The sequence below is a fragment of the Pelobates fuscus genome, chromosome 6 (assembly GCF_036172605.1).
Source record: "Pelobates fuscus isolate aPelFus1 chromosome 6, aPelFus1.pri, whole genome shotgun sequence".
Taxonomy (NCBI): domain Eukaryota; kingdom Metazoa; phylum Chordata; class Amphibia; order Anura; family Pelobatidae; genus Pelobates; species Pelobates fuscus.
Genome location: NC_086322.1, coordinates 173632572 through 173658793, shown reverse-complemented (window position 1 = coordinate 173658793; position 26222 = coordinate 173632572). Strand labels below are relative to the sequence as shown.

The following is a 26222-nucleotide window of genomic DNA, read 5'->3' as shown; positions in this document are numbered from 1 at the left end:
GGATGTTTATAGTTATCTCCACAATACCCTAGCAGTGCAGCTTTCTATACTTTCTCAAAAAGTATACATTTAAAGTGCATTGTTAAATGTATCCTGTAATCAGAATATAAGCATGAAAGACAAAGTTCACTACAGGGATGTACTACATATTAAAAAAACACTCCAGACACCATAACAACTTTATTGCAATTCATTTGTTAGGGTGAAGGAGGTCATGTGGCCCTCATACCTTAAGTGGTTAAACTATAAACAAAAAAAAAGATACATACTTTTCTCTCCAGCGTTTGAATGGGAAGCGAGTAATTATCTGAAAGTCTCGAACCAAGAAAGAAAGTAGTTGGGTAGAACGATGGGGTGGTGTCTTCCAAAGTTTGGGTTTAAACTTCCCCATTAACCCCTTAAGGTAAGAAGGCGTTTAAGACCTTCTTAAGTCATAGATACTTCAATGCAAAAGTTTTTTGTGGTGCCTTTTAATCCATGCATTGTGCCAGGAAATTCTACTAACCCAGAATTACTTCCAACCCTAGACAAGACATATAAAGCAATGGATGTGAGTGGTTTCATGTTTACCACCTACCCACTGCATTATAGAAGAAAGCAGATGGCCACATAGCCAATATAGAGCCAATATTTGTAGTCTCTGTGTGGAGGATCTAGGACAGCACTGAGTTGTGTACCCTGTAAACCTGTTCCTTCAGTTCTACTATCAAGCACAGGCGACTACAAAGGACCCCAGTCAAACATCCTGATACTTTTCTCCTCACCCGCCCATTTTAGCTCCACAAAGTCACAAACGGGCACCCTTAAAGGATATATGTAGCTGTACTACGTGCCTATTCTTCCTAATAGGAAATCCAGCCCTGATTGTTAAATGAGACACATTAGAAATTAACAAAGAAACCAAGGTCTTTTGTATATGAGATCTGTGGGGTCGGGCGGTTCTGGTTTTGACAACTTTTTTGCCTTTCTCAATAAATCTTTACACCTGTTCTATTATATTGTTTTATTACTTGAGTGTATAGTTGATCATGTTTTTTGTTTTTTTGTTTTGTTTTTTTACAGAGACCGGATGCGACATTCTGCCATGTATGAGCTGTGCCAAAGTATGCAACAAATTAGCATGGAGTTTAACCGTTTGCAGCTAACCTTTGAGGAGTACACAATAATGAAAGTGTTACTACTGCTAAGCACTGGTAATTTACTTCTAATAACTGTTTTACTCTATGCATTTTTAGCATGTACATGTGGTATATGTGCTATGATCTCTATACATGGTCTGAACAGGATGCTACTAAAGTGGTCATTACAAGTCAGATTGTACTACTGTTAAAAAAAAAAAATAGGTTACATATTGAATGCATGGCGGTACTACTGGTATTTGGTTAGAGAAAGATTGAGAAATGCTGGTATTTAGAAAAGGCTTGTTAGCAGTTTCTTTTAACAAGCATTGATCAGCATTAAGTGTTAGTCCTATGCTACTTAGAGGACTATGCATATATTTGGTCAAAGCTGTAAAACCTTAAGATATGTCACTGTACCTGTCAGACTAGTGTATATGATTACTTCCTCTCCTGCAGCGTTTGAACCAAGGCCTTTGATGATAAAGAAGCTAATAAATGATGACCTCCCCACAAACTGTATGTTTGCACAGTTGACAATCTGGTACTGTGCCAACCAAAGAGTATATCAGTGTACTCTGCAGGTAAAATGGCTGGAGGAGTTCATACACTAACCAGCCACAAATATTAAAACCACCTGCCTAATATCATGTAAGTACCCCTTGTGCTACCAAAACAGCTCTTATGCCCCGAGGCATGGACTCCACAAGACCTCTGAACGTGTCCTGTGGTATTTGGCACCAAGACATTAGCTGCAGATCCTTTAAGTCTTGCAAGTTGCGAGGTAGAGCCTCCATGGATCAGATTTGTTGTTCCAGCACATCCAACAGATGCTCAATCGGATTGAGATCTGGGAAATTTTGAGGCCAGTGCAATATTTTGAACTCTGCCATATTCCTCAAATCATTCCTGAACATTTTTTGCAGTGTATTAGGCTGCATTATCTTGCTGAAAGAGGCCACTGCCATCCAGGAACACCATTGCCATGCAGATGTATACATCTTCTGCAGCAATCTCTAGGTAGGTGGTACGTGTCAAATTATCATCCACGTGAATGCCAGGACCCTAGGTTTCCCTGCAGAGCATTGCCCAGAGTTTAACACTGTCTCCGTCAGCCTGCCTTCTTCCCATAGTGCATCCTGCTGTCATCTCTTAACCGCAAAGCACACACATCCCACCAATCCGCATGATCTAAAAGAAAACGTGATGTATCAGACCAGGTTACCTTCTTCCATTGCTCCATGGTCTAGTTCTGAAGCTCACATCCCCGTTAAAGCATTTTTAGAGGTGGACGGGATTCATCATATGCTCTCTGGCCAGTCTGTGGCTCTGACCCAGTCATATTCTCATCACTATTTGGCCCTTATCAAAGACACTCATATATTTTCACTTGCCCATTTTTCCTGATTTATTAGGCAGTAAGTGAACAGTGATTTCCTCAATATGGTACAATGGCACCCATTGACAGGTGCCATCATAACCACATAATCAGTGCTATTCACTTCACCTGTCAGTGGTTTTAATTTTGTGGCTTTTCAGTGTAAATGGACACTTTTTTCTTGTAGTCAAGATGTAAGCAGAACATCACCTTGTTAGCGGTGTTAGGAGGTTTAAATCATAAATTGCCTATCACATATCCTTTAATACAGAGGTTTATACCTGCTCAAGAAGTCAGTTTTCACTAATTTGATTTAAAGAGAGGATACATAACCTGTAGTACGTTTGTTAAGAATACAATGCTTAACCATTTATACTCTAATGCATACCCCCCAACATTTCAAATGGACAAAGAAAGGCACTTTAATTTTAGGGCTGTGAGTGTGGGTATGGCCACTGAAACATTTTAGGTGGCTTACTAATAACAATTTATGCAACTAAAATGTAATTTAGAACCAGAACAATATATTTTATTTACACAGACTGATTTCTAAATACATTTATTGTACTCTAAAGACACCTTACTGAGAGTATTATTGTCGTTGCTCTCTTATACTCATACACACCAACAATATGGAGCTCCTAGAAAAGAGGGACATTAATATTAGACCAGAGCCCCTTTTGTGAACGTCTTCCTTTTATAGATGTTGTTTGGCTTCCCCTGAGGATCTTCGTCATTTGATTTAAAGCATCCTATTATCTTTAGTTTTATTATAGTCCTCCTGTTATCCAATTGCAAGGCCCAGTGGTGAGGCATGCAGTAGCTAAGTAATGCAGATGGCAACAATAAGCAGTTTATAAATAGAATATTGAGCAGTTTCATTATAAATAAAAAGTTTCAATTCTTTAATACTTTGGTGGGAAAAAGTAAAAACCCACAAACTTCTGTTATGTGAGCTTGAGGATGATGAATGTTTTCTCAATTAGACCTGTGGGTGTGATGGAAATGAGCCAAGCCATTTTTGTGGTCTGTATCTTTTAACTTTTCAAAGCTTGCATGAAAATGTGTGATCAGTATAAACATCAGGCTGCCGTTCTGTTAAAATGCTCTGATTCTAGCAGGTTCTAACCTATATGTAATGCTTACATGAGGGAGATTAATCTTCTAAATTGCATTATTCACATTTGACCAAAGTCCTTTCTGCTATAAAAAAAGCAGACACTCTGAGATTGATAGGACTCTTTGGTCACCATTAGTGAGGTGCCTCTGGTGAGATGGTTAGTAAACCTAAATGCTGGAAATCTCAACCAATTTAGCAACACTCAGAAGAGCTTGTAAAAATAAAATAAAAAAAATCACAAATGACAACAATACTTGTTGAAAGTTTTCAATTTTTAGTTTAGAATTTAGCATGTTAGAACTCTTAGTACACACAGGAACCAAAATTGCCCCACAAAAGTATATATTTTTATAAAGTAAACAACTTTATAATTTATCTCAGGGTGCTTTGACACTTTCCATTTGCCTATTTTGCCACCAGTCTCTGCTAAATTATGTTGTAAAAGTAGACGCTCAGTGGTATCTCACTTGGTGTGTTTTGAGCCCTATTGTGGAGCTACTTTTAAACCATGTTCATGAAAAATTTGCAGCATTCTTTTTTTCAAAATGTTTACATGTACATTGCACTGTTGCTCTCTATTTTTTAAATCTGATATTTGAGACCATACAAATCCACCAACTTGTGTTCAGTTACATCTCCTGAGTACAATACCTGTTATGTATGCCTTTGCTGTTAAAGTTATAGACTCAAATTAGATACCTATCGATTTCAGTTTTCAAATTTAGAAAGACTTATTGCTGGAGTTTTTTTTCTTTTGTTTTTGTTTGTTTATATGTGAAGAGAAGTATGTGGTGCATATTGGGGCCATTTTAGCAGTTTACACATTTAACTTGCCCTATAAATGTATTCCATTCTCAAATGTGGATAGCATGGGGCTACTAATTGTAACCCCAGCTGACAGAATAAAGCACCAGATATTGAATAATACCTGGCGTTTCTCACTAACAGCATGGACACTTTCCCTGCTGGATAAAATCTGTGTGCCAGGATTATTGTCATGTGTCCTCTAAGGTAGGACCACCACTGCTAAGGCGTCAATAGTCATGCAATTTATATTGCATGCACTTTGCTGTGTGAAGGGACTTTCTTTCCTTGTGCACTCCTCTTTTGCTCAAGAAGTAAGACAATTGTAAAAATCATGGTAGCATTTCTTATGTACATTACAAGGTGAGAAAAATCTATCTAAACTTAAATGTTAATTTTCACACAAGACTAACCCACTTGTCTCAAGATTTGTGACATTCTAAATCTGGCTGAAAATGTAGTTTAATATTTAACCTTTAATGTAATAAAGAAGAAAAAATGGTTATGACATTTTGAGTTCAAACACTAACGTGGGAATTGTTCATAGCTGACAATGAAATTGCAGGTCTTAAGCCAAAATAGCCAAATTGGAAAACTTGCTGAGTTGGAGAATTTTTCCACTTTTATTTATTTTATTTTGGACCGAAAGCTGCAGTTTATTGTCAATAATCTGCAAAACGCAATTTAACCCCTTAAGGACACATGACATGTGTGACATGTCATGATTCCCTTTTATTCCAGAAGTTTGGTCCTTAAGGGGTTAATAACGTAAATCCCTTTACAATGCTCACATCTTTCTCTCTTGTTTGACTCTGTAATTCTCACTATCAATGTAGAAAAATGCAGCCCTATACCTGCCATGATATATCTTTTGTTGGTCGACTTATTACTGTTTCTATACTTTTTATACTTCCCAGAAGTGGAAGCTTTTCAGACCGAAAGTACCGCTGTACTTAATAAGTCCAATCAGTGAATCTGGGCAGCTTTCCAGAATTGCCAATGTTTTATAATAGTTTAGCTTATTTGCAGGGTTTCTTTCTGTTTTATTTTTAATCTAGCCTCAGTGTTGGTGCAATAATTGTCAAACTGTGCACTAAAAATAAAGTAATAGCACTTGTGCACAACAGGAAGGGAATTTCTGGAACCAGAGATTGGTATAACACAGAAACATGTATCTTTCATTCTTGGCTTCTAGCTATCTGAATAGCACCATTAGCAAATAGATACAAATCCTTTCATTTCAACTAGATGACTTCCAATCTATTGCCTTATATTTAAATTAATCAATATTGAAAACTGCTCTTTTTACAATTAATCACAAATGATTTGATTTTTCTCTGTATTAATAAACAGTCAAATTGTTCTTCCTAATTTGCTGACAAAAAGTTGTTTTTTTTCTCTTGTTGAGCATCCAAGGCTTTAGTTGACTAACACATTAGACGTATATATTATTTACTGTTAATATGAATACATGAACAAAGCCATGTTGTACTTTTTTTCTTTCTTTCAGCAGTCAATATGTCTCAAAAATGTTTAAAACCTTATTGATATTAATGGCTTTTGGTAATAGATGGAGTAGTAGTATGACATATATTCCTTATGTTATTAACCCCTTAAGGACCAAACTTCTGGAATAAAAGGGAATCATGACATGTCACACATGTCATGTGTCCTTAAGGGGTTAAAGGGAAACTCCAGTGCCAGAAAAACGATCAGTTTTTCTGGCAGTGGAGGGTCCGTCTCCCTCCCACCCACCAATCCCCGGTCCCTCGCCGCTGTCTCCTCCTCCGCGACGCTCCTCCTTGTGATTGCGTCGGCCGGTGGGCGAGACTGATCTCGCCCACCGGCCGAGGAGACCTAATGCGCATGCGCGGAAATGCCACGCATGCGCATTACGTCTCCCCATAGGAAAGCATTGAAAAATCATTTCAGTGCTTTCCTATGGGGTTTTGAGCGACACTGGAGGTCCTCACACAGCGTGAGGACGTCCAGCGACGCTCTAGCACAGGTTTCCTGTGCTAGAAACTAGGAAGTGACCTCTAGTGGCTGTCTAGTAGACAGCCACTAGAGGTGGAGTTAACCCTGCAATGTAATTATTGCAGTTTATGAAAAACTGCAATAATTACACTTGCAGGGTTAAGGGTAGTGGGAGTTGGCACCCAGACCACTCCAATGAGCAGAAGTGGTCTGGGTGCCTGGACTGTCCCTTTAATTATATTATTAAATACCATTTCTTTTATGATGGTTGTATAAACTATGTTTAAAAAAAAAAATTGTTATTTGTGATTAAGAATAACATAACACAGAAAAGAAAATTAGCAGGTATATACAACATATCAGGACCATATTTAAGGTCAAAGGTAGCATCCTTAAGTGGTTGCTAGGATCTGGTTTTGTTTTATTTAAATATTATAATTTTGTTTATTATTATATTTGTTATTTAACTGCACCTGCACTGCCACCTAGTGCTATGTAATGATAAAAATAAATAGATGCTGGGCAGGAAGAAGTTAATGCTACCTTGGCACCCAGATATATTGGTACAGCAATGGGGTTACCGTCTAGAAACCCCCTTCTAGCCTTATTTCATTGACTGGCAGTGGGGGATGCATCAAGACTACTTTAGCCTAATCAATACATTACCCATTTACATGTTTATGAATCTATATACTATGTAATGGGCTAAAACCATGTGTTTATTTTTTTTTAGCTGAGAAGCTAGCAAAAGCACCCCTTGGTCACGCAAATGCACTGGAACTGACAGCTAAAACATAAGCCACTCCGCACAACATAAATGTTTTCATAGTATTTGTCTAACTTTGAATGTCCCTTTTTATCAGTGAACATTCATGCACATTTGAAGAGTAGTTTTCTGCTTGTGGCTGCATGATTAAAGTTGGTACTCGCCCGTGTAAATGTGCATGTGCATGCAGCTGCTGTAATAAAAAGCAGCAGGAGAACCACCTGGGGTAGATTTTCCCTACTACTTCCATGTATGTTATCCATAAGCATACCGTCGGCAGGAAAGACCATATTTTAAAGGAAAGACCATATTTTATTTAGCTTTTTTAAGAAGAAAAAAAACCAAAACTATACATTTACTTAAAGGACCACTATAGGCAGACCACTTCAGCTTAACTAAGTGGTCTGGGTGCCAGGTCCAGCTAGCTTTAACCCTTTTTTTTATAAACATAGCAGTTTCAGAGAAACTGCTATGTTTATATTAGGGTTAATCCAGCCTCTAGTGGCTGTCTCATTGACAGCCGCTAGAGGCGCTTCCGCGCTTTTCACTGTGATTTTCACAGTGAGAAGACGCCAGCGTCCATAGGAAAGCATTGAGAATGCTTTCCTATGAGACTGGCTGAATGCGTGCACGTCTCTTGCCGTGCTCGCGCATTCAGCCGAGGAGGAGGAGAGGAGGCAGAGAGGAGGCGGAGAGCTCCCCGCCCGGCGCTGGAGAAAGAGGTAAGTTTAACCCCTTCCTCCCCCTAGAGCCCGGCGGGAGGGGGGCCCTGAGGGTGGGGGCACCCTCAGGGCACTGTAGTGCCAGGAAAACGAGTATGTTTTCCTGGCACTATAGTGGTCCTTTAAACCTGTGCTAGTGCAATATATAAAGTAAACTGTATGATTTGTAATTATGTAATGTGTGCCAATTGTGTATCTTTTAAACGTGCTCTTGAAAATAATTTTAATACATACTTGGACTTTCATGACACAAATGTTGAATGTATTTTATGCTTTGTTTAGCATGGTATTGATTTTATTTTCATCTTAAATGCAGTTCCTAAAGATGGTCTGAAATGCCAAGCAGCATTTGACGAAATGAGAGTGAACTATATTAAAGAATTAAGGAAAGCAGTAATGAAAGCTCCACACAACTCTGGACAAAGCTGGCAACGATATTTCCAATTAACAAAACTTCTAGATTCCCTTCATGACGTAAGTATTCTTCAAAATTGAATCTTTGATCTGTGTGCAATAAGAGGGGGGAATATAAATTCTGGAGGATGAATAAGAGATACTTTGCTTTCATTGGTGTTGGACGCAGAAGCCTGTGAATTGGTCAATGTAAATATCACTTTTTAGAAATTATAACAGTTACCTGGACATAGCCTAGCAGCAATAGTTACTTGGGCCATATAATGAATTTAAAAAAAACGCTTTGGATGTTGCCCATATTACCTTTGTGAAATTAAAAAAAAAAATTAGGAGGACAAGCAGGCTTTATCCATCAACTGCTTTATATGTACCTTGATCACTTATAATCCTACATATTATGACTTTGGAGGCCTACTCTGAAGTTTAGTAGTAAATTGTTGATAGTGATTGGCACTAGATTTAGAATTAACATTTAGGCAAGTTCTTTTCCTACACTTCTTGAGTAGGCATTCTCCAGGTTTAACTGTATAGAACAGGCCGTCAGTTCTAATAAATGATGATTTACCTTGTTTAATATAAGTTTTCTTTGGGATTATTAATCCTTCTCTCATTTAAAGCAACTACATTTGCCTGTGTCCTTTGTTGTCTTGACTTAGTGGTTTTTCTAATAGATATTTGTTTGGCTCTGCAGTCAAATGCTACTTAGCATGTAATTTCTTAAGTACTGATTATTACAAAATGAGACTATTATTTTTATAATCTGGAATGTGCAAATGGTAAATAGTACAGAGTTACAAAAATTGTTTACCAAAGGTTTGAAATAGCTTTTGAAAATCAATGTTTATTATTAGCTTTTACAACATCTTTACAGAATGAATAATCGAAGACATATTGTTACAAATGTAATAATTTTGATGGAAAAGTCACAATTTTGTGAGATGAGAAAGAAAAGACAAATGGTGCAAAACACAATACAGAGAGTAGAAAATGGTAAAACAAATGGGAAGAATGCTCCCAAACAAGCCTGGAGATCAGAAGTTATTTGTGCACAATGGAATCTTAAAGGGGATTATTCATATTGAATCGGTAATTGGTGACAGTAGTAAGGTCAATATCCCATTGAGAAAATGATAATATCCTAATGTAACAAGAAAACTAAAGCATACCTAACATTTTCTAAAAGATCAATCTTTACTGTCAATTTGTCCCATTAAATACAAATAAAAAATGTTTAGACTGATCCCTAGAGAAATACATGTTTTTTTACTAACATGTGAATTGTCATGAATTCAAAGTGAATTCCCAATGTTTGATCAAAATATCCTTAATGGAAGCATAACTTACTTGGAGAACTTGTCCAATTCATAGTTTTTAGTCATACATTTGAATTCCCAAAAATGTTCAGTTCACCAAGCCATCCCCATGCAAAGTGTAACACTTTGAGGATTTCATTTCAATTGTACCAAACTTGACCATTGCCTTTACAGCTACTTGATGATATACATTTTGTATTTATATACATATGTGTTTATAGAGATGAATGTAAATAAATTTTTCCTTGAACAGAATTGGTTTGGTTTTGCTTTAATTATATTGTTACATTACAAAAACAATGAAGTGCATGTGTAAATGGGCATGGTGGTATAGCAAATAAAGGAGAGCTGCTGCAGTTAAGAGAATGGGTTGGCAGTTTGGCAATCCCAATGGATATGGAATAGGGACACCTTGCCACCCCATCTCCATCATTTAGATCCACAGGTAGGACAAACTGATACAGGACCTAAACATTTTGTTGCACATTGTTAATGGTTCATAGTTGATAGATCTTTGTCCATAATTTAGGCTCAAATATGTACTAAAATGAGATGACACACATGATGGCCTTCTTGTAAGATGGATTTCAACAGTCTTTGGGAAAACCAAGTTTTGTGTCTAGGATTTATTGATAGTAATAGACATATGGTGAAAAGGGAATACAGCGGCAGATAGCGACAAAAGTCGAGGCCAGTGTGTACTGTAATGTAGATCTATTGAAGTGGTCACCACTGCATTCCTGTAATTCCTTGTTTCAATGTCATGGTGAGAAACGTAGTTAATGGTTATCAAGTAAAGCATGGGGCTACAAATAGATGCTCCAGGCAAACGTTGCTAGGATGCATGTTAAATCGGTGCAAAATATTACCAGCACATATGCAGGAGGTTCTTACAAGTCCTTCCTGCTTCATACATTGAACCTAAGTGAGAATCACATGTCTTTCTGTTCATTTCATCATCATTTAATAAATATCCTCAGTTTGCTCAATTAGAAAAGCAGTAATGTTACACTAGTGTAACCGTAGAATAATATATATAATATAGACAGGATGTTATTTTTTTAGGTGTGCAATGTTTGTCTAATACACGTATTGTGAAATTACTGGCGTAAACAAATATGGTTCTGTCTGTAATGGGAACACTACGTTGTCTGTCCCTTCTACAGGGGCCCCAGGAATCAATCCCAATGCACTGCATTTTCCAAGAAGGAACTGATCCCTCTGCTCTCTCTCTAAATTCCAGACATGTATCAACTCCTCTGCTGTGCTTCTTCCAAATACTGCCCCTTGCCTCTCACAGTCCTAGCTTATAGATCCCTTGTACCAAAAAAAACGGTAGCCAGAAAGCAGGTCCTAAGACTCTGCTGCTTGAGTCCCTGAAAGAACCAGACCGGACACACAGTTCATATTGGGACTACCACACAGTACTTTATTTCCATCCAGGACTAGCTCCTCAAAGTTACATTACGCTTGTGGTGACACAACTAAATAATATGTCAAATAAATGTTTTCATTGGAGTTCTATCTAAAACCCTTACATGAACTGCAGATCTCTGGTCTGCTGCCTTTGCCCTTGTAATCCCGCCAAGACTTTCCTTGGCTGTCCTATCACAGACTTCCCAATGCAGCTCAATGAGAAGTCTTTGCAAGCCAAGCGCTATGGACAATTGCTGCATCTTCAGTTCAGTGCAACTACGCTAACCAAACCAGGAAGTGACATGACCTGTTGTCTGTTTGAAAAGCAAGGGCATAATTTATAAAAGTGCCAATTTCTATTGAAATCTGCACTTTTTTCAAAAAGAAGAAAAGCAGACACAATCTTCACACAAAAAGCTTTTCAGCAAACTAAAGTGCTTTAGGAGTCTGGAGTGTTTCTTTCAGGCAGTTTCTGTTGAAACTTGTGTCTGCAAATTGAACATGCATGTGACCTATATGTGGCTCACTAGATGCCGGGGGTATGACTGATAATTGCTAAGCAAGTGAATTTTAGAATCTTGCAGTTTAAATCATGTCAATATACCTTAAAATTGTACATCTTGGCTGAGAGCCAATTCCAAATTTAGTCACAAACTTCTTTCACCAGACCTGTGTAACCAGCCCAGCCTCAAATGAACATACACAATATCAGATCTGGCGTGGTTAACTAACTAGGGTTTTAAGTGGTGCATTGCATTTCCAGCACAGTTTACATATGTACATATATAACCACATGTGGCCCAAAACTATGTTTATGAATGGGAAACAAAAAGTAGTTGTTCCCATATTACTGACACGATTTCTTTAAATACCTTTGTGAAGAAATGTCATACGATTTATTTTTTATGTTTTCCTCTTGTTCTACAGAGCTTTTTGTATGAGCTTAAAAACCAAACCTTGGCAATCTATACCTTTACACAGAGATAAATAATCTGTCTGTTTAGTTTGAGCAATATATGGTCACTTTATTTGATGCCGTTTTCAACTTTTGACTGTACTGGAGCTATCTATAAGATATAACTGGTATGTGAGCGCTCCAATTAATTATGCAGATCTACATAGCAATCAAGATGAAAATATCAATAAACTTAAAAATGACCAATCTCGCCGAGATCACCACAATGACCACCATAAACCACAATTGAATGTACTGGGTGAGTCTTATCTGAATCAGAATACTCTACACATATATATATAAGAGTATAACAAAATATCATTTATTGTATAATAAACCAATCATAAAAAATGAAACAACATCTCAAAACGTCCAGTATCAGATGTAATCGTGATGAATAGTAAGGGGCCCCTTATTCATATTCTTGTCGACAAAGGACTGATGTAAAAAATCCGAGATGTGCACATTAGCATAAAAACTATATGTGAACTCAAAAAAGTTCAAGCAGTAGGCTCCAGTCCAGTCCGTGAAAAAATATATGAGTGGATAAACGGATAGTGCCCAGACGACCAAGCCGTCTTACGGAGAGGGAGCTCAAACACCAGCCAAACACCCTGGTCAAGACTAAGAGGGAAGCGATAGGGATGGCCCCAAAGGTGAAAAATCACATCCAGATATGGAAAACTATGGGGATATCACTTCAGCAACTTACCCTATCCGTCCGACCATCGGGTGAGAAACTGGGAGCACATAAACTCCAAACCGTGAGGGCTGCAGGAAAAAGGCCGTTCTCGCCAGGTCGCTTGCCGAAAATCAATGGCGGGTCGTAAAGGACGAATCGGCTGGGAAGTTCAAATCCGTCGGCGGTGTGGTGAGGTAGCAGACAGCACGTCTACGCGTTTCGTCCTAGCTGGAGGACTTTTTCAAGACAATGTCTGCTGTCTAAGAGCCGGGTTTATATACCCACTCTTAATTGATTCATAGAATGGTCATGATTGTTAATTGATTCATAGAATGGTCATGATTGTTAATTGATAAACTGAGATCATTACAGATCTAAAGTAAATGGTCATAATTGTTAATTGATAAACTGAGATCATTACAGATCTAAAATAAAATATGCTGCAAGTGGATAGAAAAACACAAAATATAATAAATGAAAACATATATCCTTATTAGGACAATCTCATATTATTAACATCGAAAAATTATATATATATAGACATAAAATAAAGATTAAAAATATATTTTTATTTTTACTTTTATTTTTACTAATAAAGTATTTCAATCTCAAGTTTAACAGAGATAATTAATCAATCTTGATTTGTGAGCCTTTTTTTTTTTTTTTTATTTTATTTAAAAATAATAATAATGATAATATAGTTCAATTGTTTTATAAAAATCTGTTATTTATATATATTAGATTAGGAACAAGAACATTAAAATAAATGTTGAGCACTATATTTTTGTATATATATTTATATGTATAATTAAGAAAAAGAACATTGGAAAAAATGCTGAACACTCATATAGGATTCATATAAGTGTTAAAGAGACCATGGGGTCTAAGGTGAATCGTAATATATATGTGGTTCCCGATTCATCCTCTCCCACATATAGAGACAGTGAAAGATCTTTCACTCACAGGGACAAATAAGTATGTCTTCCAAATTTTAAATGTTACATTCCACTTCTTCATTTAACCCATTAGGAGTAAGTGTGTTGAGTCTAAAGATCCATTTAGTTTCTGCTGTAATTAAGGCTAATTTTCTATTGGGTATATTCTCTGCAATATGCTCGATGCCCATTACTAAAAGCTGTGAAGGGTTACTGTCATGGGCCATTTGGAAGTGTCTGGCTACTGGAGATTTTTTATCACGGTTGCTGATGGCTCGTCTGTGTTCCCTGAACCTGGCTTTTAATGGTCTTGAAGTCTGACCTACATATAGCAAGTCACAAGTACATATCAACAGATATACCACAAATGAGGTATTGCACGAGATTCTAGTGGTTGTATGGAAGTTCTCATCTTTAGAGGAAGGGGGAAAATTCTTTTTTCCGTGACATATGTGTTGGCAGGTTAAGCATCGGGTGGCACCACATTTGAAATTTCCTGCTTCACATAATATCGATGTTTGATTAGTTTTTGCAGTCGGAAATTTGGAAGGGGCCAATAGGTTCTTTAGATTCCTATTTTTACGGAATGTTACTCTGGGTACTTCAGGGATACTGAAACGAAGCCATGGATCCAACCGCAGAATAGACCAATGATTGTTTAGGATATGAATGATCTGGTTGTACGCCCTATTGTACGTTGTCGAGAAGATGGGACCTTTATTCTGACCCACCTCTCTAGTACTGATGTGAAAGTCTATCCTCGGTTTAGGTCTCCTTATTATCGGATGATTCTCCAATAGAGATAGAATCTCCCTATGTTTGACTGAGGGGGAAGGTGATGAAATCAGTATATCAGCTGCAAACCCAGGGATAATTTTAGAGTTCTTTCCGTCCATTCCAATTTTACGCTGGTTGATAAGGGAATCTCTATTGAGCCCTCTAGCCTTCTGGTACGCCCGACCAATGATGCTAGGGTCATAATTCTTATCCAGAAATCGCTGGCAAAGGTCCAACGACTCCTCTTCAAAATTCTCCAAAAAGGAACAATTGCGTCGGAGCCTGGTGAACTGGCTAAACGGGATATTATTAATCCACGTAGGATGATGACCACTCGTGGAGTGTAAAAAACCATTGACATCCACCTGTTTTTTATATGTTCTGGTGTGGACATAACCAGGTTTCCCACTCAGGATTAAATCCAGAAATTCAATAGTAGATCTATTTTTGTTGCTCGTGAAGGAGAGCCCCCACTCGTTGTTATTGAGACTTTGAACGAACTCCTCAGCTTCATTTAGATCACCTTCCCAAATGATCAGGATGTCATCAATGAAGCGTTTGTAGAATTTCAGGTGCCTCTTCCAGATAGGGTTATGGTAGATGTTGGAATGCTCCCATAAACCCATAAAGATGTTGGCGTATGCTGGGGCAAAGCTCGCCCCCATTGCTGTCCCTTTCTTCTGTAAATAAAATTGCCCATTGAAACTAAAATAGTTGTGGGTTAAAATGAAGGATATACTTTCAACAATGGCTTCCACTTGAAATCGTGGAAGAAGGGGGTCTTCCAAAAGGAAATGTTTGACCGCTTTCAAACCTAACTGGTGGTCAATGTTGGAGTATAAGGCCGCCACGTCAATCGTTAGCCAGCAGAAGTTCTCCTGCCACACAACCTCCTGCATCAGAGACAACACGTGTCCTGTATCTTTAATGTAGGAGGGGAGGTGAATCATAATTTTTTGAAGGTGAGTGTCTACCCATTTTGAGAGTGGTGCAGTCAGAGAACCAATAGATGAAATGATGGGTCTCCCCGGCGGGTTGGTGAGAGATTTATGAATCTTGGGGAGAAAATAAAAAATGGGGATATTGCCTTCACCAGAGAGGAGGAAACCTTTCTCCATTTTGTCAATAACCTTCATGTCAAACATCTTATTTACCCAAATCCGTAATTCTTTGGTAAAGCGGGTTGAGGGGTTGAAGGTAAGAACTTGATAGTATTCTTGATCTCCAAGAATTCGATTGGCTTCACCCAAGTAGTCCTCTCTATTGAGAAGGACAATCCCTCCTCCCTTGTCTGCTCCCTTTATGATGATGTTATTATCCTTTTTAAGGCCCTTTAGGGCTGACATTTCGAGATTAGTAAGATTGTGTTCCAATTTACGATCTTTCTGTTGCTTCTCAAGATCCAGGACCAGGTGTTTAAAATCCTTCATAACCAATTCATAGAAGATAGGAATGAACCCTCCTTTGTCGGCTAGAGGATAGTATGTAGAACGAGTTTTGAGTCCTGTAGATACACTAGCCTCCAACACCTCCAGGGCATCAACTTCCCCAAGGGCTTCAGTTTGATCATTTAGTAGGCTCATCAGGTTCTTCAGAATGATTTTATCTTGTGGATCATTTAGAAAGAACGAAGCCGTGTGAACGCTATTGGCATCCTTGATATTAAACGACCTGGTTAAGGTTAATTTTCTAATAAATTGGTTAAGATCTCGAAATAGATCTAGGATATCCGGATTCCTAAACGGAGCAAAACTCAGACCCTTGTTGAGTAAGGAGATCTCAGGTGCGGTCAATACATGGGTGGATAGGTTGAAAATTCCAGTTATGGGAGGCATCTCATCTTGTTGGGGTTTGTTTCCCTTTCCTCTCGTTCCCCTGTGGGTGCATCTCTTTTCTTGCTCCCTATTTTGGAAAAAAGTGGGAACGTTTTGGGTCGATCCACAGGGCTCTCTTCTAAAAAATGAACCTCAACTGGATTATCCCGGTGGAGAACTCTGGGGGGTTTGGGACGCGCTCCTAGTTCCTCATGCTTGGTCCGGGGACCTGACCCCTCCATGGAACCTCGGTCTGTGGTCTCCAATAAGGGGATAAAGTTGGGGTTGTCCTGTCTCCTCCATCGGTCACGATGAGGTGTATTGGCGGTATAATGAGTACCTTTCTCTTTCTGATAGTGATTATTTCTGGTACGGTGGTTCTGATTGAAGGAATTGTATGGTTTGGATTGGACAGCTTCAGCATAGGTCTTCGGGCTCCATTGGGGAGTCCTCTTGGATCCATAGGAGCGATTAGCATAGTTGGTACTCCTTTTTCCTTTAGTTGGCTGGAAATGGTCAGGGTATTGACTTCTAGAATCCTTCCTCGGAAAAGGAGTAGTTGTGTCCCTTTTCGATCTCAAGGTCTTTCTTTGCCAATTTCTGATGCAGCCACTTGCATAGTCCTTTAGGTCCCTTGTGTATTTGGTGTTCTTTTTGGTGACCAGGTCTTTCTCAAATCTAATAATCCTATTGTTCATAGTAGTATCCAACTCTGTTATTGAGTCGGGTTGGTCAGTGGTATTGATCTTTGAATGAATTATTTCGATCTCCTTTTCAGTCTTTTTCAATCTGTATTCTCTATACCTAACCAGAATTCTCATGAGTATCATAGAGCAGTTATCTAAGGCTACCAACCATTCATTTTCCAATTCAGAATGGTCCGTAAAAAAAGGTTTCTTGTCAAACCTCAGGCCTCTTGGGATCAGTTTTTGATCAAGGTATTTTTCTAACAATGCATGATCCCACCAATCCCTCATCTCAGTTTTTAGTTGTTTCTCTAACTCGAAAAAGAGGGATTTTAGGGAAGGTTCTGATATGTGGGAGGAAAAGTTCTCATCTTTATCTTTTTCTATTAATAAATTTAACCTTCTGCTATTCCTTTCTGTAAGGCTAAGGAGGGGCATAATCGTGACTGAGTAGAAATAAACTATTAAAATCTAAACAGGGGATGGAAAGGCTAATCGGTATACTCAATGTCAGACCAAAACGGCGCTCAGAACACAGAAAACAAAATGTAAATGTAATATGGACTGACAGTGAGAAATAAGTATACCCAATGGGATGAAATAACAGTAGGGCTGCGTCACATACAAGGGAGCGACTTATTAAATGAAACCGAAAAGATATAACTGGTATGTGAGCGCTCCAATTAATTATGCAGATCTACATAGCAATCAAGATGAAAATATCAATAAACTTAAAAATGACCAATCTCGCCGAGATCACCACAATGACCACCATAAACCACAATTGAATGTACTGGGTGAGTCTTATCTGAATCAGAATACTCTACACATATATATATAAGAGTATAACAAAATATCATTTATTGTATAATAAACCAATCATAAAAAATGAAACAACATCTCAAAACGTCCAGTATCAGATGTAATCGTGATGAATAGTAAGGGGCCCCTTATTCATATTCTTGTCGACAAAGGACTGATGTAAAAAATCCGAGATGTGCACATTAGCATAAAAACTATATGTGAACTCAAAAAAGTTCAAGCAGTAGGCTCCAGTCCAGTCCGTGAAAAAATATATGAGTGGATAAACGGATAGTGCCCAGACGACCAAGCCGTCTTACGGAGAGGGAGCTCAAACACCAGCCAAACACCCTGGTCAAGACTAAGAGGGAAGCGATAGGGATGGCCCCAAAGGTGAAAAATCACATCCAGATATGGAAAACTATGGGGATATCACTTCAGCAACTTACCCTATCCGTCCGACCATCGGGTGAGAAACTGGGAGCACATAAACTCCAAACCGTGAGGGCTGCAGGAAAAAGGCCGTTCTCGCCAGGTCGCTTGCCGAAAATCAATGGCGGGTCGTAAAGGACGAATCGGCTGGGAAGTTCAAATCCGTCGGCGGTGTGGTGAGGTAGCAGACAGCACGTCTACGCGTTTCGTCCTAGCTGGAGGACTTTTTCAAGACAATGTCTGCTGTCTAAGAGCCGGGTTTATATACCCACTCTTAATTGATTCATAGAATGGTCATGATTGTTAATTGATTCATAGAATGGTCATGATTGTTAATTGATAAACTGAGATCATTACAGATCTAAAGTAAATGGTCATAATTGTTAATTGATAAACTGAGATCATTACAGATCTAAAATAAAATATGCTGCAAGTGGATAGAAAAACACAAAATATAATAAATGAAAACATATATCCTTATTAGGACAATCTCATATTATTAACATCGAAAAATTATATATATATAGACATAAAATAAAGATTAAAAATATATTTTTATTTTTACTTTTATTTTTACTAATAAAGTATTTCAATCTCAAGTTTAACAGAGATAATTAATCAATCTTGATTTGTGAGCCTTTTTTTTTTTTTTTTTTTATTTTATTTAAAAATAATAATAATGATAATATAGTTCAATTGTTTTATAAAAATCTGTTATTTATATATATTAGATTAGGAACAAGAACATTAAAATAAATGTTGAGCACTATATTTTTGTATATATATTTATATGTATAATTAAGAAAAAGAACATTGGAAAAAATGCTGAACACTCATATAGGATTCATATAAGTGTTAAAGAGACCATGGGGTCTAAGGTGAATCGTAATATATATGTGGTTCCCGATTCATCCTCTCCCACATATAGAGACAGTGAAAGATCTTTCACTCACAGGGACAAATAAGTATGTCTTCCAAATTTTAAATGTTACATTCCACTTCTTCATTTAACCCATTAGGAGTAAGTGTGTTGAGTCTAAAGATCCATTTAGTTTCTGCTGTAATTAAGGCTAATTTTCTATTGGGTATATTCTCTGCAATATGCTCGATGCCCATTACTAAAAGCTGTGAAGGGTTACTGTCATGGGCCATTTGGAAGTGTCTGGCTACTGGAGATTTTTTATCACGGTTGCTGATGGCTCGTCTGTGTTCCCTGAACCTGGCTTTTAATGGTCTTGAAGTCTGACCTACATATAGCAAGTCACAAGTACATATCAACAGATATACCACAAATGAGGTATTGCACGAGATTCTAGTGGTTGTATGGAAGTTCTCATCTTTAGAGGAAGGGGGAAAATTCTTTTTTCCGTGACATATGTGTTGGCAGGTTAAGCATCGGGTGGCACCACATTTGAAATTTCCTGCTTCACATAATATCGATGTTTGATTAGTTTTTGCAGTCGGAAATTTGGAAGGGGCCAATAGGTTCTTTAGATTCCTATTTTTACGGAATGTTACTCTGGGAAATAAGCGCTATGGACAATTGCTGCATCTTCAGTTCAGTGCAACTACGCTAACCAAACCAGGAAGTGACATGACCTGTTGTCTGTTTGAAAAGCAAGGGCATAATTTATAAAAGTGCCAATTTCTATTGAAATCTGCACTTTTTTCAAAAAGAAGAAAAGCAGACACAATCTTCACACAAAAAGCTTTTCAGCAAACTAAAGTGCTTTAGGAGTCTGGAGTGTTTCTTTCAGGCAGTTTCTGTTGAAACTTGTGTCTGCAAATTGAACATGCATGTGACCTATATGTGGCTCACTAGATGCCGGGGGTATGACTGATAATTGCTAAGCAAGTGAATTTTAGAATCTTGCAGTTTAAATCATGTCAATATACCTTAAAATTGTACATCTTGGCTGAGAGCCAATTCCAAATTTAGTCACAAACTTCTTTCACCAGACCTGTGTAACCAGCCCAGCCTCAAATGAACATACACAATATCAGATCTGGCGTGGTTAACTAACTAGGGTTTTAAGTGGTGCATTGCATTTCCAGCACAGTTTACATATGTACATATATAACCACATGTGGCCCAAAACTATGTTTATGAATGGGAAACAAAAAGTAGTTGTTCCCATATTACTGACACGATTTCTTTAAATACCTTTGTGAAGAAATGTCATACGATTTATTTTTTATGTTTTCCTCTTGTTCTACAGAGCTTTTTGTATGAGCTTAAAAACCAAACCTTGGCAATCTATACCTTTACACAGAGATAAATAATCTGTCTGTTTAGTTTGAGCAATATATGGTCACTTTATTTGATGCCGTTTTCAACTTTTGACTGTACTGGAGCTATCTATGTTGCTATTGGCATGTATGGATCCCTCTTACTGCACTGTGCTCGTTATTTATGTTTCATCCTTGATCACAGAGTAAAATGAGTGCAATTCAGGAAATGCCTTAACATTACAGCATGGCATTGTTTCAGGGGCTTACATATGGAACGGTTTTTCTGATGGCTTTTGCTGTTTTTCACTGAGAAGCTCTGTGGGAGGTAGAAAACACGATTCCCTTGGTAATCAGAAATTCCAAGGAAAGGAGATCCTTCTCTGTACCCCATGCCAGAGGAGGGCAAATCACTGTTTGGTTTGAAAGATAGAGATGGTTTCAGAAAGAAAAGCTGTTTAGAAATCTTGAATGTTTCTTAAACCACTTGAGAACTACTTAGCAACAGATTTCATTAGCTTTTGCTGGGTTTATTCAAACCAACAAGTGTGTTCTCCTTTCATTGCTAAATCATGCAATATCGTCCACATATCATAGCATTTTGATGGAGATAAATAATTACATAAACATAACCGCATTGTAGGGTGACAGGGACAACGAGAAGTAGGGTTATGGTTCTCATGCATCATATAAATTAATGAAGATCAGCTGGGTGTTATTCATTCATTTACAATTATTATATGTATTAATGTTTTGTGTCTTAACATTGGAAAAAAATATTTATGTATATACTTGCTATTATATATTTAATGTTATTAATACATAAAGGAAGCATGTGGACGTATGTATGTAGTCAGTGATGTATAGGCATTTTGCTTCCCTGGGCCCAGGCAAATCTATCAGGGTTATACATTTGTTTAATGGATTTAATCTGAATGGCAAACCTGTTACCATTACCAGTTTCTTACAAACAGTAACATCTGATTTCCTCCTTTCAAAGAATAACTTTTAAGGTGTCTGTGCAGTATCGGAATCCTGGCTCTAATCAATTCATTGTGCTGCCTATTTTTTTCAGTGCAAAAGTGATTCTGACCACCGTCATTGCAGAATGCACCCCCACTCATTGTTAATTATTGCATTTGTTTAATGGCTTGAATTTTACAGCATTCTACTAATTTCCATGTACTTGCTACTTTGTATCGCACAATTGCAATATGTAAACACATTACTGGCAGCAATGTTCTTGGTCACAGATGTATGTTCAATTATTATTTTGTCATGGTTTTGTAGGGTTGAATTAGAGTTGGCAGCTCATTGTCCACATCTGCCATTTATTGTAAAGCCGTGATAATTATTTTGTTGTTTAATTATTCAACAATCAGATTCTTTGTAACTAAGGGGTTGGTAGGTTAAATTCCATATGAAAACAATATTCTGGGATATTTCTATTCCCACAACTTTCTATCTTTAGTGATTTTCCCAAAAGTCACTCAATGTCACTGTGAAAATTTTAGTTTGTGAGGCAAAAGAGCCAGGCTTATGGTGCATGCAACATTCTGCAAAACGTTTATTTACAGAAACTACAAAGATTTGAACATGCGAAAAAGGACAGTATATTAATGAGTTCAAAACCTATCAAATGCATTAAAGTAGTATTGGAACACAAACATGTATTCCTGACCCTATAGTGTTAAAAACACCATCTAGCCCCCCTGGGCCCCTCATGCCTCCATAAATATATCAAGCTCTTACTGTATTCAAGCCTGAAGCTGTAGATCTGCATGCTGTTTGTCTCAGAAAAAAACAAGCTGTCTGCTGACTTCATCAGAAGTGGTGGCCTGATCCAATCACAATGCTTCCTCATAGGATTGGCTGAGACCGACAAAGAGGCAGATCAGGGGCAGAGCCAGAATGATTCAAACACAGACCTGGCCAATTAGCATCTCCTCATAGAGATGAATTGAAGCATTGAATCTCTATGAGGAAAGTTCAGTGTCTGCATGCAGAGGGAGGAGACACTGAATGTTTGGATGCATTTTAGGCAGCCATTACCCAGGAAGGATCTCTAACAGCTATCTGAGGAGTGGCCAATGAAGTTATCACTAGGCTGTAATGTAAACACTGCATTTTCTCTGAAAAGACAGTGTTTACAGCAAAAAGCCTGAAGGTAATGATTCTACTCGCCAGAACAAATGCAATAAGCTGTAGTTGTTCTGGTAACTATAGTGTCCCTTTAACATGATATTGTATATCTATTTTGTGGACCTTTCCCATGGACATGGCAGAGCTGACAAATGATCAGACTAAGCAAAATATAAACATATTTAAATTATTTTAACTCAACGCTTGCAATCTCTCTTTTTCAAGATATTTTTTCTTCACTAAACATTTAATTGTGACTGTTTGATAATAAAATTCACACATTTAGAGCAAGATAGATGTGTTTTGTAAACCAGCCCCTCCACACCTTTCTTCACCAGTTGGTTGTATGATAGCATGTATGGCCCAGCTGCAGACTGACTGCTCCTATGGTCATTGTCACGAACCCACCACTTCCAGGTAGGCATGAGCCTTGCATTAGTAATAAAAGGGTTAGAAATCACTATTTGTATGCACTAGACTGAAAATAATGATAAAACATTTCTCTTGACACCAGGCCCGGACTGGCCATCAGGCATACCGGTGGGCCGCGATGGCCATGATATCCCCTATCGGCCGATGCAGAGCTGGCGCTATCCGAGCGCCGGCCCTGCTGTGTGTCTTTATGGGCCGGTGGGGAGATCAAGGATCTCCCTCACTGGCCCTCAGGCACTGATATGCAGCTGCCAGCTGGGGAGGGATGGGAGGGAGGGAGGCAGGAGAGGACCCGGGGAGCTCTAGCCAGAAGTTATCACGGCAACGCTCAGATCTCGCGAGAGTGAACTCTAGTCCTGCAGGCTAGAGTTCACTCACCACTAAGACCACCAGGGATGGCAGCACAGTCCCCTCTCCATGGCCGCATTCCCTCCACCCCTCCCCAGGCTAAAGGTAAGAAGGGAGGGGGGATATAACATTTTTTGTTTTTTTTTAACAAAAAAAAGTACATAATTAAATTTAAATAAACATATTCACACACACACACACACAGCACACTCACACTAACTGCACCCTCACACACACACATACAGCACACTCACACTAACAGCAGCCTCACACACACACACACACACGGCACACTCACACTAACGGCAACCTTACAAACACACAGCACCCTCAGACACACACAGCACCATGACAAACACACAGCAACCTCACACACACACACATATTTAATATATATATTATATAAAATAACCCTCTGAGTTAACAGACAAAGAAAATTAGAAACATAGAATGTGACGGCAGATAAGAACACCCTCACACACACAGCACCCTTCTTACACACACATGCTGCACCCTTCACACATACAGACAGCTCACCCAACATACTGCGCCCCTCACACATACAATACGTCCAACCATATATATATATGTGTATATATATATATATATATATATATATATATATATATATATCCAAATGGAAGATATGACCAGCACTCATGGTTTTGTTGAAAGGTTAAAAGTTGTAGATTTTATTAAGACATATTAAAAATGGCAGCTCGACGACGTTTCAGTCCTCTTCTGGGACTTTCATCAGTGTTCCTGATGAAAGTCACAGAAGAGGACTGAAATGTAGAGCTGCCATTTTTAATATATAATTGGTGTCTTGTCTCTCTCTCTCTCTCTCTCTCTCTCTCTCTATATATATATATATATATATATATATATATATACAGGGAGTGCAGAATTATTAGGCAAGTTGTATTTTTGAGGATTAATTTTATTATTGAACAACAACCATGTTCTCAATGAACCCAAAAAACTCATTAATATCAAAGCTGAATATTTTTGGAAGTAGTTTTTAGTTTGTTTTTAGTTTTAGCTATTTTAGGGGGATATCTGTGTGTGCAGGTGACTATTACTGTGCATAATTATTAGGCAACTTAACAAAAAACAAATATATACCCATTTCAATTATTTATTTTTACCAGTGAAACCAATATAACATCTCAACATTCACAAATATACATTTCTGACATTCAAAAACAAAACAAAAACAAATCAGTGACCAATATAGCCACCTTTCTTTGCAAGGACACTCAAAAGCCTGCCATCCATGGATTCTGTCAGTGTTTTGATCTGTTCACCATCAACATTGCGTGCAGAAGCAACCACAGCCTCCCAGACACTGTTCAGAGAGGTGTACTGTTTTCCCTCCTTGTAAATCTCACATTTGATGATGGACCACAGGTTCTCAATGGGGTTCAGATCAGGTGAACAAGGAGGCCATGTCATTAGATTTTCTATTTTTATACCCTTTCTTGCCAGCCACGCTGTGGAGTACTTGGACGCGTGTGATGGAGCATTGTCCTGCATGAAAATCATGTTTTTCTTGAAGGATGCAGACTTCTTCCTGTACCACTGCTTGAAGAAGGTGTCTTCCATAAACTGGCAGTAGGACTGGGAGTTGAGCTTGACTCCATCCTCAACCCGAAAAGGCCCCACAAGCTCATCTTTGATGATACCAGCCCCAACCAGTACTCCACCTCCACCTTGTTGGCGTCTGAGTCGGACTGGAGCTCTCTGCCCTTTACCAATCCAGCCACGGGCCCATCCATCTGGCCCATCAAGACTCACTCTCATTTCATCAGTCCATAAAACCTTAGAAAAATCAGTCTTGAGATATTTCTTGGCCTAGTCTTGACGTTTCAGCTTGTGTGTCTTGTTCAGTGGTGGTCGTCTTTCAGCCTTTCTTACCTTGGCCATGTCTCTGAGTATTGCACACCTTGTGCTTTTGGGCACTCCAGTGATGTTGCAGCTCTGAAATATGGCCAAACTGGTGGCAAGTGGCATCTTGGCAGCTGCACGCTTGACTTTTCTCAGTTCATGGGCAGTTATTTTGCGCCTTGGTTTTTCCACACGCTTCTTGCGACCCTGTTGACTATTTTGAATGAAACGCTTGATTGTTCGATGATCACGCTTCAGAAGCTTTGCAATTTTAAGAGTGCTGCATCCCTCTGCAAGATATCTCACTATTTTTGACTTTTCTGAGCCTGTCAAGTCCTTCTTTTGACCCATTTTGCCAAAGGAAAGGAAGTTGCCTAATAATTATGCACACCTGATATAGGTTGTTGATGTCATTAGACCACACCCCTTCTCATTACAGAGATGTACATCACCTAATATGCTTAATTGGTAGTAGGCTTTCGAGCCTATACAGCTTGGAGTAAGACAACATGCATAAAGAGGATGATGTGGTCAAAATACTAATTTGCCTAATAATTCTGCACTCCCTGTGTATATATATATATATATATATATATATATATATATATATACACTACAGTACCAGATACACTCTAGATCCCTTTTCCTATATACACTCTGAATCCTCTATATACACACACACACAATCTCCTATACACACTCTGGGTCCATTGCACACCAGATCCCCTAAAGACACTGCACCACCTACATACAATACATTCCTGACAAACAAACTCTGGATCCCCTATGCACACACTACATTCCTTGTTAGCAAACACATACAACATTCTCTAAACACACACTCTCTACAACCCCTACACACACTACGTCACCTATATACACACACACACTACAACCCGTATGCACACACTTGCTACATCCCCTATACACACTATGCCCCCTATAAACACACACTCTACAGCCCCTAGCCACACACATTACACCACAAACACGAATGAAATTGACCTATTTACACAATAACACACCATAATCAGCTCACTCTACACACACGCAATTCCACAAGCCGACTCCAAA

At 38.4% G+C, this 26222-nt stretch overlaps 1 protein-coding gene across 5 annotated transcripts in view; it reads left to right on the top strand.

Moving 5' to 3' along the window:
- Window positions 1-26222, top strand: part of NR3C2 (nuclear receptor subfamily 3 group C member 2) — a 358005-nt gene that overhangs the window by 312172 nt on the left and 19611 nt on the right. For all 5 annotated transcript variants that reach the window (XM_063458494.1, XM_063458493.1, XM_063458491.1 and 2 more), the window contains exons 7-8: window positions 1063-1193; window positions 8202-8359. In XM_063458494.1, the coding sequence (XP_063314564.1) occupies window positions 1063-1193; window positions 8202-8359 (289 nt within the window). The remainder of the gene's footprint in view (window positions 1-1062; window positions 1194-8201; window positions 8360-26222) is intronic.